We start from the raw sequence: 18,356 nt of genomic DNA on the forward strand, positions 1-18,356 counted from the left end.
TGCCCCTCTTTGCTTGTTGTCGTGCAACAGGAACGGAGCAAAGACTTTAGAAATGACCAATTTTTGCCCGGTCACGCTGGATCTTGGTGCTTTTCTTCTTTAAGCAGCCACATTCCATCCTACTGCATCTTCAGAGGTATAGGAATTGGTGTCTCGATCCACTCCACCGCAACGTCGGGGAGATAAGATTGGTGACTCGTAACTTTTAATCTGCTTAACTGTGATATGGGGGAATTACGATTCACTGTTGTAGCTTCAATCTGTTCCACTACACCGCCAGGGAAGTAAGATTTGCTATTCTCAGTCTGCCTCACTACAACTTTAGGGGGATAAGACTTGCTTTCTCAATCTGCTCCGCTGCAACCTCAGGGAGATAAGACCTGATACGATCTACTCTACTGCAACTTCAGAGAGATAAGATCTATTATTTTAATCCGCTTCACTGCAACTTCAGAGGGATAGGATTATTGGCTTCAATTTGCTCCACTACAACTTAGGGAGATAATATCTGTAATTTTCAACCTACTCCACTGCTGCTCAGGGAGATAAGACTAGTGGCTTAAATCTGCTTCCCTACTACCTTGGGAAGATAAGATTCGCCGTCTTCAATTTGCTCCACTACTACTTACGGAGATAAGATCTGTAATTTTCAACCTACTCCACTGCTGCTTAGAGAGATAAAGTCTACAATCTTCAACCTCTCCACTGTTGCTCAGGGAGATAAGGCTAGTGGCTTAAATCTGCTTCCCTACTACCTTGGGAAGATAAGATTCGCCGTCTTCGATCTGCTCCACTACTGCTTAGGGAGATAAGATCTCTAATTTCAATCTACTCCACTGCTGCTCAGGGAGATAGGATTCAAAATCTTCAACCTATTCCACTGCTGACCAGGGAGATAGGATTCACAATCTTCAACCTATTCCACTGTTGACCTGGGAGATAGGACTCACAATCTTCAACCTATTCCACTACTGACTAGGGAGATAGGATTCACCTATTCCACTGCTGACCAGGGAGATAGGACTTACAATCTTCAACCTATTCCACTGCTGACCAGGGAGATAGAACTCACAATCTTCAACCTATTCCACCGTTGACCAGGGAGATAGGACTCACAATCTTCAACCTATTCCACTCCTGACCAGGGAGATAGGACTTACAATCTTCAACCTATTTCACTGCTGACCAGGGAGATAGGACTCACAATCTTCAACCTATTCCACTGCTGACCAGAGAGATAGGATTCACAATATTCAACCTATTCCATTGCTGACCAGGAAGATAAAGCTTTGTGATTTCACCGATCTATTTTTCGAGGAACATGACCTGTATAATGAACCTATTTATGCCTAAGATAAGAATGGCATGATCAAAATGCATCAAATGCTCCTAGCTAGACATGTATGAATAGTGTTTGCATGAATGTAGAATGCTATTTTTTTTGTGAGAATGATCCTTTTTTATCACTTAGGTTATCATTGCTCGAAGTTTATTAAGGCTTTATCACTGATGTGCTACAACGCCTTCCTGCTCAGCTGGCATTTTCAAAGAAACACTTAGTTAGATTGCCCCCACTGTAAACCTCAAAGTTCAATCCACTGGGACGCAAAATTTGTACCAGCATTCTCCCACTGTAACCCAAGGGTAGAAATATATGGCTTTTCCTTAATCCTCTTCTACCACAATTCAAGGATACGGGATCTAAATCTCTCTGGTCCCTTACACCATTCCCAGGGTGTCGTACCAAAGGCTCATGCACTAATGAATGTTTTTTTTCCGAGGAAACCTTTTCCTATTGTCTAGTGATCATTGCTTGCTTATTTATTTAAGCTTTGTCATCAACACGACATCTTGTCATTTTGTTCAATCAATGTTTTTGACAACAAAATCCAAAGAGAAAGTCCTAATTTAGACTCTTCCTTTTCAGATTTCCAACCTTTAAACATGGTGCGTTCTAAACAATAGTCCTGTTTCAGGTTCCTGTATTATTTAGAAACTTCTAGAGTAATATGCAAAACCTCCATTGTGAAAGTTTTATTAGTCCATTAATCATTATTCCAATGCAACATGCTTGCAAAAATGTCATAACAATGAATAAGAATAAAGTTAGTTCTGAGCATATCTCGAAAGAAATAAATTATCATAAATAATAAAGAAGGATAACAAAGAAATTGATTGGGAATGTGTATCTTGGAAAAGAATGAAGTATTCCAAGAACAACAAATTCAATATAAATAGTATGAAAATTAGGTACCCTAGATATCGCAGCTTGAACTTCTCTGTACAAACTTTCTGAAGACCATTCTGAGTTTGACATGTGTTTAGGAGATCTACAGTGCTTTGTCGATGCCCCAAGATGTTGCCTACCCTTTTCTGTTGATTCAAGTATAGCAAGATCATCATATGCCCCAATCTGATCAAAATTTGAACTGCTCTGATCACCTCATGCCCCATTCTGATCAATATTTGAGTCACCCTTTTCGGGTTTTCAACTCAAATCCCCTTTGGTCTCAATGCGCCCTTTGCGGGTTTTCACCTTGGCCTCTTCTTTTTCCTTTTCTTTTTGTCATTTTCATTTTTTTATTTTGATTTTTTTCTTTTTTGGTTTTTTGTGTGTTTTTTTTGGGTTTTTTTGTTTTTTGAATTGGATCTTGAACTCATAGGATTAGGCAAGTCCTTGTTATCTATTTTGATCAGAACTAATATTTTTCTCGATAAAGTTTCCTACATAAGATCTTCCACTTTTATCTTGTATGTGAAAAATCTTCTTTGGTACTAGATTTCTTTCATAGAGCCTTTTAGGGCGAAATTTAACTATGACATAAACTTTGGATCTTCCTCTTCAATTAGGATGAAACCCAAAAAAATTGTAAAGCGATTGACTTAAATAGGTAAAGCTATGACAAATCAAAGAGAAAGGCACTCACTGCATTCTTTGACCCGAATGGCCATACTTTATAGCAAAATGTTCCTCATAAGATGATGAATGTAGTCCTTCCCATATCTTCAGGGTGTATCTTTATCTGATTGTATCTAGAGAAGCCGCCCGTGAAGGAAAATAATGAGTGGCCTGCCATGTTATCCACTAAAGTATGAAAAGTAATGAGTTTTGGGATTGGCTTTGTTCAAATCCCTGTAATCCATATACATTCGTATTTTCCCATCTTTTTTCAAGGACTAGTACAATGTTGGCTACCCAAACCCAGCATCAAATTACTTTTTAACTTTTTCTTTTATCCTTAGCACGATATCAGGCGGGCCTAATTCTCTTGAGCTTCTGCTGAACCGGCTTACAATCTTCTTTTCAGGAAGACAGTGCACTACAAGGTCAATGTTTAACCTGAGCATATCTTGGTATGACCATACGAAGACATCTTTGAATTCTTGGAGTAACTCAATGAGGTCTCACTTCATCTTTGCTGTCATGTCAATTCTAATCTTCACCAAGTTCACAATTTCTAATGATTCCTTGTGAAGTAGGACTCCTCTTGTTCTACCATCATCAACAAGTCCAGAGATAAGTTACAATCTATATCATCTTCAAAGTCATGAGATCCCTCTAAATACATATCTTGCTCAAAAGGAGATTCTAAGTCTGTAGCAGCGTCACTCATGTCATTGATATCTGGGTACCCATAGGTAGTACCAAAGAATATACAAAAGAATGTATGAATTTATGAATAATTATTTGTACAATATGATTATGAATGAAAGAATGATGTGGAAGAAAATCTAAAAGAATGAAAAAATAATTATTCGAAAAGAATAAAAGAATATTGGCTCAAAAGGAATGCAAAGATGTATTTCATTAGAATAATGACGTTCAGACATGAGCCTATTTCATAAAGGAATTTCTATCATTTTTAGGCTAAAAACAAAAAAATTGTTCTGAACATTAATCAAAATAAGCTCTAAAAACTACAGGGATTTCTTCCGCAATCCAGTTTTTTAGAACACTCCCAAGTTTATAAGGGCGAATATCTAACAAGGTCCCTTTTCATTTGTGCCTTCCTATATGTCATTGATGTGAACACTTTCCAACACCTCTTCATATATTACATTCACCGCATTATCAATCATGATTGGGTAGCGGCCTTTCTATATTAGATGAGTCATCCAACTTGACAATACCCATGTTGATGAATTTTTCAACTAGCTTTTTGAAGGTAATGCAATTCTCTATTGAGTGCCCCGTAATTTCCGCATGGTAATCACATTGTGCGTTCGCATCATACCACTTGAGATACGGAGGTTGTGGAGGTTTTAAGTAGGAAGGGGCAACAATGTGCGCATCGAACAAGTTTTGATATAGCTCATTATAGGACATCAGAATTGGTGTGAACTGGAGCTTCTCAGTACCTGGTTTCACTCCAGATTCTTGTCTCAATGAACCTTGTTGACTAGCAACCCCTTTACCTAGATGACTTACAGTAATTGATCTTGAGTAACCTATGTTATTCATCTCATTTTCTTTTCTCATTGAGACTGACTTTTTGTTACTCTCTCCACCATCTATTCTTCCACTTCTGATGGCATTTTCAATCATTTTTCCATTCATGATTATATCTGAGAAACTCTTTAAAGCACTTCCCAACATGTGCGTGATGAACGGGGCTTTCAGTGTGTTAATGAAGAGCATCGTCATTTCTTTCTCTAAGAGTGGCAGCTGAACTTGGACTGCAACCTCTCTCCACCTCTGTGCATACTATCTAAAGCTTTCATTCGATTTCTTTTCCAAATTTTGCTAGGTGATTCTATCATGAGTCATTTTTGATATATGACTATACTGCCTCATAAAAGCCTGTGCCAAATCCCTCCAAGAACTACATTCGATTCGGCTAAATTGATTATACCATTTAAATGCTGCCCCAGTGAGGCTATCTTGAAAACAATGTATTAATAGCTGATCATTGTTAATATACCCAGTCATCCTCCTACAGAACATGGTGATATGGGCTTCAGGGCAACTGGTCCCATTATACTTCTCAAATTCTGGCATCTTGAACTTATAAAGAAGTACCAAATCTGGGACCAAACTCAGATCCTTAGCATCCATTCCACGATAACTTTCAGTGCTCTCCATTGCCCTAAATTTCTCTTCAATTCATTTCTACCTTTCCTCAAACTGTTTTGGCAATTCTTCCTTTGCTTTATCTTTCTCAGCTACTTCATCGAAATCAGGGATAGAAAGATTCACCAGGTTATCTCCGGGATTAGAACCTGATCTAGCCTGGAAGTTCATCGGCACTGAGACATCAGCCTGAAACTGCTAAGGCCTAATTGTAACAGAGGATCTGCACCTCAGCTTGAGTTTGCACATGCGGAGGAGTAAAACTTGAAGGATATAGAGGTCCATCCTTGTCTCCTACTTCATTATTAACCATAGGGCCATTCCCCTTATTTACTCCCCTAGTCAGTAATTGCGTCAACTTAGCCATCATATCCTTTTGAGACTCTAGCATCCTTTCTGTCATATCTTGTTGAACTTTTTCCAATTGCTCCTTCATTTGCATCTGTAGTTGGTCTTGCATTTCTTTTTGCATTTGCTCCAGTTTCTCTAATCTTTGATCCATTTCCTTAGTTTTGCGACGAGTACCGTAAGAGTGTTTGGTTGGTTAGTTTTCCAGATTAGCTGAAATAAATTTACTCAATTAGACTCTTTCAATGGATTTTAATGCATATGATGTCATGTAATGCAGATGTAAGAAATGAATGCCTAAAGAGACATTGATTCTGATTCAATTACATTTAGAAAACTTTACTAGAAGGCAAATTTCTTTACATAAAGTAGATGCATGTACGGCCTCACCCTTATATTCTAAGAGACAACATCGATCTTTTTCTTCATTCGCATGTTTAAGATAAATCCCACAAATTTCCAATAGATGTCACTGCTAGCTCTCTTTTTCTTGATCCTGGTCACGATCCATCGTTTTCCTATCCTCGTAATGCTCATCAGCTTCTTTAAGGGAATTAGAACATTGAAAGCTCTTAGACAATCGTCTTAAATCCTCGGGCCAAGAAGTAAAGTCACGAACTCTTCCATCACCCTTCTTGTGTTTCTCAAAATATGTTCAGGCAGCCGTATTGTTTTCCACTTTATCAAGAAATCCGTACTCCATGACAAGCTTTCTAAGTTAGTAATCGAACTTGAATCAACATCTGTTTTCTAAGATGCAAATGCAATGCAATCATAATCAAAACAAAACAAAAACGGGTTAGTACAAAACAAAAGCAAACAAAAAGAATACCTAGTCGGGTAAGCACTAGGGGTTTGGAGTGGCTCTACCTAGGATGTATTCCTAAAGTCTTCTACATGCGGTTTGGCTCTAAAGTCAAGGTACTCGAACCAGCAAATTCCTCGATCCTCACCCATTATAGGCTCATACAGACTGAGTTTGATTCAGGGGAATACATTTCCTTATGGCTGTACGGAGATAAAGATCTTACGAAGACGTAGGTACGGATGTATCCCGAAAGTGATCCACTATCCTGCACGGAGGTGAAAACCTCACGAAGGAGTAGCTTCTCACTCCCACTTAAAAGGGTAAGACTAGACAGTCTTTATGCAATATGATGCCAAGATATAAAACTCGATTTACAGTAATCATACAAATAAGTGCAAAGAGAGGATCGTAATTTTTCAAATCAAATTTTTAATTTTCGACAATGAGACAAAACAATTAATTTTGCAGCTTGACTCTCTAAATGTCCCTAGCAGAGTCGCCAAGTTGTTGACACCATTTTTATTTTGAAAAACGGGGTTGACTTGGATTTTGAAAAAAAATGAAAATAAGAGTCGCCACCGATCCTTTTTATTTAGGTGTGATCGAGTCACCTCAAAAAGTAGTTATTTTTAATAAGCAATTTGACTTTATTAAAACAATGATTTCGGTCCACGAAATTCAGAAAAACGGGTTCGGGAGTCGGTTACGTACAATGAGGGATTAGCACCTTCGTAACGCCCAAAAATTGGTACCTGGTTAATTAATTAATGTCTTAATGTCAAAAATTGAAAACTTTGAAGAGATTTAAAATACGATCTTTTGTTTTTTTTTTTAAAAACTTATATAAAACAAGTTACTCGATAAGACCCTCTTATTTCGAAAAGAGAAAATGTCACACCTAATGAGTTAGGGCATGATATTTCACTTCCTCAAAAACCAGCTTGTCCAAAAAAAACTCTTGCAATAAAATTTAAAAGGATATTCAATTGTTTAAGTCAGATGAAGAAATCGCAGCCCAATACATTAGGGCACAATTTCTTAAAATTCTAAACATTGAATATTACCTTTATTATTTTTAGAAAAAATCCTCATCTTGAGAAAACAACGTGTCATATCCAATGCGTTAGGACACAACGTATTGAATTCTCGATAATGAGCTTTTTATTTATGTTTTGATTAAAGAGCATTCTCGATTATTCAGATTCAACGAAAGAGTTGGAACCCAATACGTTAGGGCTTAATCCTCTTGAAGATTCCAAATACCGAGTATTGCCTTTATTTTTTAAAATTTTCTCTTTATACGAATTTGGGTAACAATTATATAATGGAGTAACAATTGTGATAATTTAAATATAAATAGCATGATCAATAACAAAATAATAATAATAATAATGAAAAGATAAATAAAAAAACAAATCAATCATGTATACACAATATCAAGTAAATAAACAAATAAAACCGAAACATTTAAAGAATATAATAATGATAATAATGGTCATGTGAATAAATAAATAAATAAACATCAAATAAAGAAATAATAATAACAAATAAAATAGATAAAAATTATAAAATATAAAAATATATATATGTACATATAAGAAAAATATATATGTATGTGAATTATAAAAAATAAAAAAATAAATATAAATATACATATTTTAATATGTAAAAAAAATATAAGTATGTATATAAAATTATGAAACATAGAAAATATATAAAAAGTATGTGTATATATATTTATAAAAAATTAAAAAATGTGTACGTATATGTATACATGCATATATATATATATAACAAAATTTGAAATTTAAAGGCATAAAAAAGTAAATAATGATGATACAAGATTAATGATGCCACATAATAGTATTAATAATATTAAAATATTTAATTTAATAAAAAAAACTAAAATAACAAATAGATGATTAAATAGCATCAATAATAAAAGACCAATGAATTTAAACAAAGAGTATAAAAAAAATATAAGGCAAAATAAAATGTAAACAAATTTGAAAATAATGAATTTGAAAATGAATAAAAAGAGAAAAAGAGATTTGAAATCAACAATACACAAATCAATAAATAAATTATACACAAATCAACAAAATAAGAACAAGCCATAGAAAATAAGAACGTAAGAGAGAGAGAAATTTGAGTAAATACTCTTAAGAATTATTATTACTCCAACTCAAGTCCCTTACAATGAAGGGAGAGGTCTCTATTTATAGTTGAGCCTCCCCAAATCCAACGGTACAGATCAATTACATCAACGGCTAAGATTAAAGGGTATCTACAAATTAAATCTCTAAGATTACAAAATCATATCTTCTAAGATTGCATATCATATCTAATATTGCATATTCTTGAAGATTATGTTTCCATAAGCTTGTAGATGGATCTTCAAACTTTTCAAGTAATGAGCCATTCCGATCGGGCCAAATGATATTACTAGACTTAGACTTTATTTTATTATTTTGGATTTATTATTTTTTTGTGAGTCCGGGCTAAAATTGGGTATTACAGTGGATTTTAGTCGGATACTAACAAGTCCATCCTTCTCGGGCCCAAAAATTACCATAGATGTAATCCCCGATACACCATTATTCCTCTGATCCTTGGTGGCAGTTTTGGTAATTCTTGACCCAACACTTACTATATTCTTTCCTTTATTATTCTTTAAACTTCTACATAACTTTTGCATGGAATTTGCATCTAGATTTTGGGCCAGAACATTCTTTCCTTCCTTAGGCTGCACCTCAAATTCCTCCTCCACCATATCAGTCAAGAAATCAAAATGAGAAGAACCTACACCTTCCTTATGTTTTTGAATTTCCTTTCCTTGTCTACCTTCCCTGTCGACGGCCACAACTATCTTAAATGCTACTTAAAGGAGTTTTTTCTCATCCCAATTCTCAGATTTTATTTAAAATTTTATTACTTAAATCTGATGTTGAATAAAAAAATTAAAAAATAGTGGACTCGATTCAATCTGAGCTGTCCTGCCCATGAGATCCGGACAGGCTTCAACCTCAGCTAAATTTTCTCTCTATTTTTGAGACCATTAGGCCCATTACTAGCTTTACGACAAATCCGGTTCCCTAAATTCGTTCCGTGCGGTTCGCCTGGGTCCAATTCATTCCTCAACTCGTAAATTTATTACTGTGAATGAACAAAAACAATTGCTGTCAGTCTTCTGGCAGCGAAAAGTAGAAGACACTGACCAAGGAAATTTACAGGCTCTGCCAAGTCTGCCTTGCGGGTAAACGTGAAATAAGAGGAATTTTGAACAGTTCACAGAGGAAGAGCTTGAAGATGGACGAAGATCACAGTAATAGCGGCTTTTTGGAGACTGGAAAAGCTGATAGATCGGTTTGGTTAATGAAGTGTCCGGTCGTTGTGGCCAAATCATGGAAGAGTCAGACCGCTTCTTCTTCCGATTCACAGCCTGTCGCCAAGGTTGTCCTATCTCTCGACCCTCGCAAACCCGATGACCCTTCTTCTATGCAGGTACTCTAACCCTAAACACTTGAAGATGATAGTTTTTTAACCATGAATTCGCAACTTGAACTCTTAATTCCAAGTTTTAGATAATACCCCTTTTCGTATTAATGGTGAATTGGCTCTTTAATTGTGGTAAAAGAGGTTTCTTGGTTATTGATTCTATAATCTACCAAGTAAAAGATTTGAATGACATTCTTGTTATAGGTTTTAAATTATACTATTAGTTCTGTTGTTTTCTTATTTCTCACGAGTTTATCAGTTGATGATCAGTTTACTATGGAGATGGCTGGATCTGAGATTGGAAATATACCAAAAAGTTACGCCTTGAATATGTTTAAAGACTTTGTTCCTATGTCTGTTTTCTCTGAAACAACTCAGGGTAAGAATTATGGTTCCTTTTTTCTTTTGCTTCTCAAGTATTCGTTTGTGTGTTACCTAATTCAATTCCTTTTTGTTGTCACTTTGTACGGTAACTCGAAGTAACAATCTACCTCAAAATATGGTTTTCTCATAAAAACTACACTGGGAGTTTCTCTTACTTTCATGATTTAGTGAATATTTTCTTAGATACGTGGTGCACTTGTTGCTGTATAGCATTGAGGGTTTAATCAGAATAATGTGCATATTGGGAATTGGGATCCTGTCCACAAGTTTATTGTGAGAGTTCTTTTTATTCGTAAAAAGATTATGAGGGGAGACTATGTATACCTTTAAATGCATATTTAGTATCTTTTTGGAGTTCTTTAGTGAGCATATTGAATGTGCGTTGTGAAGAGCATTTGATTGGTTTAAGGTGGAGCCTGTTCAAGGACTGCAACTCTTTCTAAATGGATGGTGCCAATTAGTCTATTTGTTATGGATGCTTAGTAGTTGTTATGTAGGACTCTTAGGAGAAATTTTTAGGTAGGGCTCTTGGAATAAAAGAAGTTGTTTTAGGACTCTTAAAATAAAAATTGTGTTTGGTAGGACTTTATTTAGCTTGATATGCTTTTTTAAATTATTGTAATCTCCATTTCAAGGGACGATCAATAAAACAAAAGCAAGCAAAATTTTTATCAAAACCCCTAAAGAGATATGGGTGTCTCTCCCATGAGTCTTAAGGTTTCAGTCCCTCTTTGATGAGCTGAACTATTAATTTGAAATTCACCGAAGTAACAATTTTGTATCGGAGTCAATGATTCTCAACAATGGCAAAAAAGTGGGTGGCAGAGTGGTGAGAAGAAATATGCAAGGAGCTTGATTATATGTGAACAAGAAAGCCTTTGCTTATCTCTCTTCAGTATCCTATACATCAAACCCTCCTACACCATCTCAACAAAAACCATGGCGGTCACAACCAACTTCAGTCCCCAGTCTTATTCATTAATAGCTTCTAAACTCATATCCTACAACCCATCCTTTTCTTTAAACCTGATCCAGAAAACCTTCAATGTAGACAAGTTTAAAGGGTCTAAAGTTGATGTTTTACCTAGTAAAATGGATATTGGAGATGATAGAGACTCAATTGCTAGTCCTATTGTTACAAATGTGTAGTTTTTTTATTACTATGGACATGCTTGGGTTTTTGGGATTTGCAGATGTAAAAAGCTTAGCTTAGTTATTTTTTTAAAATTGTTATTGCTGGTGAGAAATTTGAAATGGCGCTGACAAACGAGAAGTATAATGGGTCTAAAGTTGATGGTTTACCTAGTAAAATGGATATTGGAGATGATAGGGACTCAATTGTTAGTCCTTCTATTGTTACAAATGTGCAGTTTTTTATTAGTATGGACATGTTTGGGCTTTTGGGAGTTGCTGACAGGAAAAGCTTAGTTGTTATTTGGTAAAACTCCTCTCTAGTCCCACTCAATTTCGATATTGAGCAAATTGGTCCCTCTTAAAAAAATTTAATCCCTTTCAATTTTAAAAGTGAGCAACTAAGGACAAATAATTACAGTAATTAATGTTTTTCATCAATTGTAAATAGTTTTGGTTGATATAATAACAAATTAATCTCTTAAATTTTGTCAATTTGGTATTGATTCTAAAAAATTTTCTGAAAACAAATGTATAAAACTTTTAAAAGTCTAGAAAGTTCGAAAAGAACATATAAAGAACTTTAGCTTTAAATATTATATCAATAGATAGAATCCACAAACTGTGAAGGCTAAATTTGTTATTATACTAATCAAAATTATGTAAAATTGGCCAAAAAATTAATGTGTGATTATCTTTCCTTATATACTCTTTTTTGAAATTGACACGTGTGAATTTAAGGAGAGCAGAAAGAAGAAAAGGGAAAAGTAGAAGTAAAAAGAAGGCTGTTGCTGAAGGGGTTGCTGTTGTTGAAGAGAAAGCAGAAGAGAGAAGAAAGGAGAGGAAATTCTAAAAATAATTGCTTGATTATCCCTCTTATTTAAAAGGGTATTTATACACTTGAAGCATGTACAAAATAAGGTAAGTAATCACTAACCCTAATTGACAGCCTAATTCACAATTGTAATCCCTAATATCATTCAAAGAATCACTACATTATAGCATATCATGACACTCCCCCTCAAGCTGGAACGTGTAAATCAGTGCTCTTAGATTGTTACATATATGCTCAATCCGAGGTTTTCTATGAGATTTAGTGAGAATGTCAGCTAGCGAATAATTAGAATTAGCAAAACTAGTAGCAATGCATTTTAACAAGATCTTTTGTTTGACAAAGTGATAGTCTATCTTAGGGGTGAGCAAAATCCGACTCGATTCGAAAAATTCGATAAAAAATTCAAATTTTGAATTAAATAGTTCGAGTTATTTGAGTTAATCAAGTTATTTTGATCAACTCGAATAAAAAATTAGTTTTTTGGTTTAACTCGAATATGAATTACACAATTCGAGTTATCCGAAAATCTGAATAAGAAAAGGCAAAATTACATCATTTTGATAAATGTTTACTTTTTCTAAAGTTAAAAGGCAAAATTATGTTGTTTTGATAAATATTTACTCATTAAGTTAAAAGGTAAAACAATTATATTGTTTATGTAGTTAAATAATCTTGTACTTCGTCTACTAGTTAAATAATCGGTCCATTTAAACGCTACATTGAGTAAAAATAATATGATTCGTTAACTCAACTTGACTTATTTCGAAATTTTTTCACTCGATTCGATTCGATTCGAAAAAAATTCAAATTGAGTTCGGTTGCTAAAATATGATTCGTCAACTCGACTAATTCGAATTTTTTTGACTCAATTTGACTCGACTCGATCAAATACTCGCCCAGTCTATCTCTATTTGTTTTGTCCTTTCATGAAACACCGGATTTGTAGCATTATGAAGTGCTGCTTGATTATCGCATATTAGCTTCATTGGGCTATCAACCTTGCAGCTTAACTTCTGAAGTTGTTTCAACCAGATAAATTCACAAGTGACTAGAGTGATAACTTGATATACTGCTTCTATACTTGACCTTTCGACCACATCTTGCTTTTATCTTTTTGATGATATTAAGATCCCTCCAATGAAGACACTGTATCCTGAAGTAGACCTATCTGAGGAAGATCTTGCCCAGTCTGCATTCGAATAGCCAACTATTTTTGTGTCTTAGTTTCGTACAACAAACCTTTTTCAGGAGCACCTTTGACGAATTAAATGATGTGTATTACTGCATTCCAATGCCTATCACATGGAGCTTGAAGAAATTGGCTGATCCCACTCATTGGAGAAATATCTGGATGTCTGATAGTAAGATAATTCAATTTCCCAGCCAACCTTCGTTATTGGCTAGGATCTTTTAGGGGCTCCCCTTCTCTTGGAATAAGTTTGACATTAGGATCCATTGACGTATCAATAGGTTTTCTATCCAGCATACCCGTTTCTTCCAATATTATCCGACACATACTTCCTTAGAGAGTTAATAATGCCTGTGTTTGCTTGTGCCACTTCAATACCCAGAAAACATTTCAAGTTTTTCAAGTCTTTAGTTTGAAAGTGCTCGAAAAGATGTTCCCTGGGTTGGCCCATCCTTTCTTAATCATCACCTATGATAGCAATATTATCCACATAAACAACCCGATAAATGCACTTGCCATGAGGGTTAAGACGATAGGATATAGAGTGGCTGCTTCACTACTTTTCATCCCAAATTGTTGAATGGCTACACTAAACCGTCCAAGTCAAGCTCTTGATGGTTGCTTTAAACCATACAGAGATTTCCTCAATCCACATACTAATCTGGACTTCCTTTGAGCAACGAATCCAGGCGGTTGCTCCATATAAATTTCATCATTTAAATCTCCATGTAGAAAATCATTTTTAATGTTGAGCTGATGAATAGTCCAATGATTAATTGCAGTAAGAGAGATCAAGAGGTGAACCAAGGTGATCTTGGCAACCGGAGAGAAAGTTGGTCTATCTTTCCATCTGAACTGACTTTAACTGTGTATACTCATCGACATCCAACAATATTTTTTTCCGATGGTAAGAGAATAAGATCTCATGTGTGGTTAGCATGAAGAGCATGTATTTCTTCCACCATGGCTTGTTGCTATCCAGGATTAGTCTTTGATGCACCAACAGTTTTAGAAATGGAAATATTGGATAAATATAAGGTGAAGACATTATAAGTGGGTGATAGTTGGTGATAACTCAAAAAATTGTAAATAGGTTGAGGATTTTGAGAAGAATGAAAACCTTTTCTGAGAGTAATAGGTGGAGTGTTTTCTTCTGTTTGAAGCATTACTATAGATGGAAAAGATGTTAGTGTAGAAGATGAGTAACTTGGAACATCTACCTGACTTGTATCTGTAGAAGAAAGATTAGGAGCATTTGAAGTGAAGTGACGGGAATAAACTTGAAGAGGTTTAGGGGAAGGTGTATTATTAGCAATGGAAATATGGGAGCTAGGTGAGCATCAACAATGTCCTTTTCGGTTAGGGATGGAGGGGAGAAATATGGAGTTGCCTTAAGAAAGGTTACATCTGTAGAAATAAAATATTTGTGAGTAATGGGATCATAACATTTGTTTCCCTTTTGATGCTGAGAATATTCTAGTAAGACTTAGTTGATAGTTTTGGGAAGAAATTTATCTTTTCCTGGTGCATTGTTATGAAGAAAACAAGTACAACCAAAAACTCGGATAGAAATAGGATAAGAAGGTTGACCAAGGAAAATAATGGAGTGCTTGGTTTTGTAAGATAGAAAGCATATGGTTAATCAAATAACATGCATTGCATCCCTTAAAAAACGATGAGGATTTTGTTTTGAATAAGTATTGTGCAGTTGTTTCAATAAGGTAGCGATTTTTATGCTTAGCTACTCCACACTATTGTGGGGTATAAGAACATGATTATCGTTGTGGACACTTAGAAGTTAGGTAGAACTCTTGGGAGAAGTTGTTAGGTAGGACTCTTAGAATAAAAGTAGTTTTAGGACTCCTAAAATAGAATTTGTGATTGATAGAACTTTATTTAGTTTGATATAATTCTTGTCATATCTGTTTAAAGGGATGATGAATAAAACAAAGGCAAGCACTATCAAAAACCCCTAAGAAATGTAAGTCTCTCTAACAAGTCCTAAGGTTTCAATCTCCCTTTGATGAGCTGAACTATCAATCACAAATTCACGTATGTAACACAAACTCTTTCTAAATGTCAAAATATGGTTTTAGAATCTCTTTGGAGTTGTTCTCAATGAGCATGTTGAAATCAATTGTGTATCATGAAGAAAATTTGATCAGTTTTAAATTGAAGCTTTTTCAAGGAGTGCAGCTTTTTCTAGAATGTATGATGCTAGTATATCACCATTCACCGATGCAAGAAAGGGTGGGGAAACATGCTTAGAGGCTATTCTAGGAAGTTACTGCACATAACTATTGGAAAATAAACAATCCATAATTTTGGTGTGCTATGTTGCACAATAGGAGCTAATGCATTATTATGTCTATTTATGGTTGTGATTACTTCATCTCTCTCTCTCCCTTTGAGGGAGGGGAGGTAGAGAATTTCTTTTGTGCTTTTATTTAATATATATATTGTGATTTTCATTATAGGTAGGGTTGCAATGGAAGGAAAAGTTGAGCATAAATTTGACATGAAACCACATGAGCAAAACCTTGAGGAGTATGGGAGGCTCTGTCGTGAAAGGACAAATAAGTCCATGATAAAGAACAGACAAATACAGGTAGGTTAGTGAATCTACATTGGGTTGGCTCTGTGGTATTTTTATTTCAAGTTATCATGATGCAAACATGTTACTTATGTCTCTTAATGCATTTTAAAGGTTATTGATAATGACCGTGGAGTGCACATGAGGCCGATGCCTGGAATGGTTGGTCTGATTTCATCCAACACCAAGGTACTTAAAGATGTGCTTAGAGAATGATATTAGCCATTTTTTGCTCTTAAATGTACACGAGTATTGAATTGGGAGTATACATTGACAATTCTTACTTTCAATTGTCCCTGTGCAGGAAAAGAAGAAAACAACGCCTGTTAAACAACCAGAAATGAAAAGAACAAGAAGGGATCGCGGGGAATTGGAAGATATAATGTTCAAGCTGTTTGAGAGACAACCAAATTGGGCTTTAAAGCAACTTGTCCAAGAGACAGATCAGCCTGCTGTAAGCCTCTTACCTTACATTCTATCATCTTGTCATGTTTACCTCTTTGTTTGAGCTGTGTTTCTTCTTCCTCTTCCTCTTCCAACTGAATATATCTTATGGTCTGTAATGGTAATTTGATTTTTTGTTGCGATTTTTAATTTTACCCATGTATAAATTGCAATTTGTTTTTAAAAATGAAAGGACTTATTGCCAAGAAGTTGTAGACTTCTCTTTCTGGTGATTTACATTCAGCAATTCTTGTTTTTACCTTATACAGTTATGTCTGGATGTGATTTATTAGTAGGTAGTTCATATGTGTGAAATTTTTTTGCTTTATTCTTTTTGCAGCAATTCCTTAAAGAGATACTGAATGAGCTCTGCGTGTACAATAAGAGAGGCAGTAACCAAGGAACTTACGAACTTAAGCCAGAGTATAAAAAATCTGTGGACGACACAGCAGCTGAATACCTGTAATTTACATTTCTTTTGTTTCTAATTATTTTTCTCAATTAAAGGGATAGTCTAAAGGAACCCCTCAGGAAGAGGATAGAGAGTAATATTTAGCTTAAGAACCAGTGATTTAAGGGGATAATAGGCAATTTGTTTGGGGAAAGGAAAACTTGGCTGCAGAACCTCTGAAGTCCAATGGTGCAATTCAAACATTCTTCAATGATCTCAAAGTTGGGGACTAGGGGGGCAAGTATATCGAGAACAAAAATCCTGATCAATAAAAAGGAATCATATTCTATCGTGATATCCATGTGTACTTTGTTTGAAATGCTGCTTGCATACCAACTGCATTGAGATTACTTTTCTCTTGCTAGGATGTTTCACCTTTTGTTTCTTATGTTTGTAGTTACCATCAAAATGATACATAATTTATTTCTTAAGGCGATCAGTTAACTGTCTCGAAGTTGGCTTTAAATCTTCGAAAACTCCGTGATGGGTAGATGATGTTTATTTGTATATGGATGTATAGGTGGCAATTGCTTATAGACTTGAATTTGCTTAGAAAGGCTCCACTTAACAGCTCACTGCTCAAAATTTGGAAGGATTCCTGTATTAACTGACTGCTGAATGTTCTGTCCAATGCCCATGTTTTGCATGAGTTTTATGGTTATTATATGTATGTGTGGATGTGTAGTGAATAAATGAAGGATTACAAATACTGGTTTGTAAAACTAATTATTAGATGTCATTTTTCGTGGATTAAATCTTGCATTTGGAGCATGATATTATTATTAGAAAGTGAAACTCCAGTAATCATGAGGTGACGCATAAGAATTTGTTATTATTAGAAAGTTGTAATTCACTTTGTAATTAAATGGTTGAGCAATTTACATACAAGCTGCATACTTATGATTGGAAAAAATTATTTATTTTTTTCATCTGAAGATTTTAAGCAACAATATAATGGAGTGGATCAAGTTGAATATCAGTCAAATAAGGAGTTATTTGAAGATTTTATCTGGTTGTTAATTTATAAAATGAGATCTATTTTCTATAGAAGTACAATTCTTGTAATATTTGATTATTTGATGTCATATAGAAGTTTTATTGAAGCACAATTCTAGCGATATCATGTTTACACTAGTTGAATATTTGCAAGCTCACAATGCTTATTTAAAAAAGCTTTGTTTACTTGATTATGAATTTAAGAGTGTATTTATTTGTTCATTGAGAGGAACTTGTTTTTTAGTGCAATTATGTTAGAAACAAATTGTTTCATGTTTAGATTGCAACTAAGTTTTCTAGGGGAAAGTTTTAGTTGAGAGAGTGATCTTAGTTGATTTATAGGAGTAAGATTATAACTTGAAGAGTGAGTTGAATTTGAATCATATCTTGTATTGTTGATTAATGTTGGTTTACTCTTTGCATAAGGCTTCACAAATGTAGGAAATGTTTTTCTAACTGTAGAACCAATGATTGTGTGCATACTTATTTTTACTCTTTCAATTGTCATTAAGTTGCAACTTAACTAATAATCGATAAGTAACTCAATGTCTACAATGGGTATTAGAATTAACACTTGATTACTTAGGTGATGATTTAGCTCTTGAATT

General features: G+C 34.7%; 1 protein-coding gene across 1 annotated transcript; it reads left to right on the plus strand.

The window, feature by feature from the left end:
* Positions 1-8,950: 8,950 nt before the first annotated feature.
* Positions 8,951-17,047, plus strand: LOC121213901 (transcription initiation factor IIF subunit beta). Its single transcript, XM_041087247.1, has 6 exons — positions 8,951-9,731; positions 9,996-10,104; positions 15,742-15,872; positions 15,972-16,046; positions 16,162-16,311; positions 16,642-17,047. The coding sequence occupies exons 1-6, from the start codon at positions 9,537-9,539 to the stop codon at positions 16,765-16,767; spliced, it is 786 nt and encodes a 261-aa protein (XP_040943181.1). The 5' UTR covers positions 8,951-9,536; the 3' UTR covers positions 16,768-17,047.
* The last annotated feature ends 1,309 nt before the right edge of the window (positions 17,048-18,356 follow it).

This window comes from Gossypium hirsutum, chromosome D01 (assembly GCF_007990345.1).
Source record: "Gossypium hirsutum isolate 1008001.06 chromosome D01, Gossypium_hirsutum_v2.1, whole genome shotgun sequence".
Lineage (NCBI taxonomy): Eukaryota > Viridiplantae > Streptophyta > Magnoliopsida > Malvales > Malvaceae > Gossypium > Gossypium hirsutum.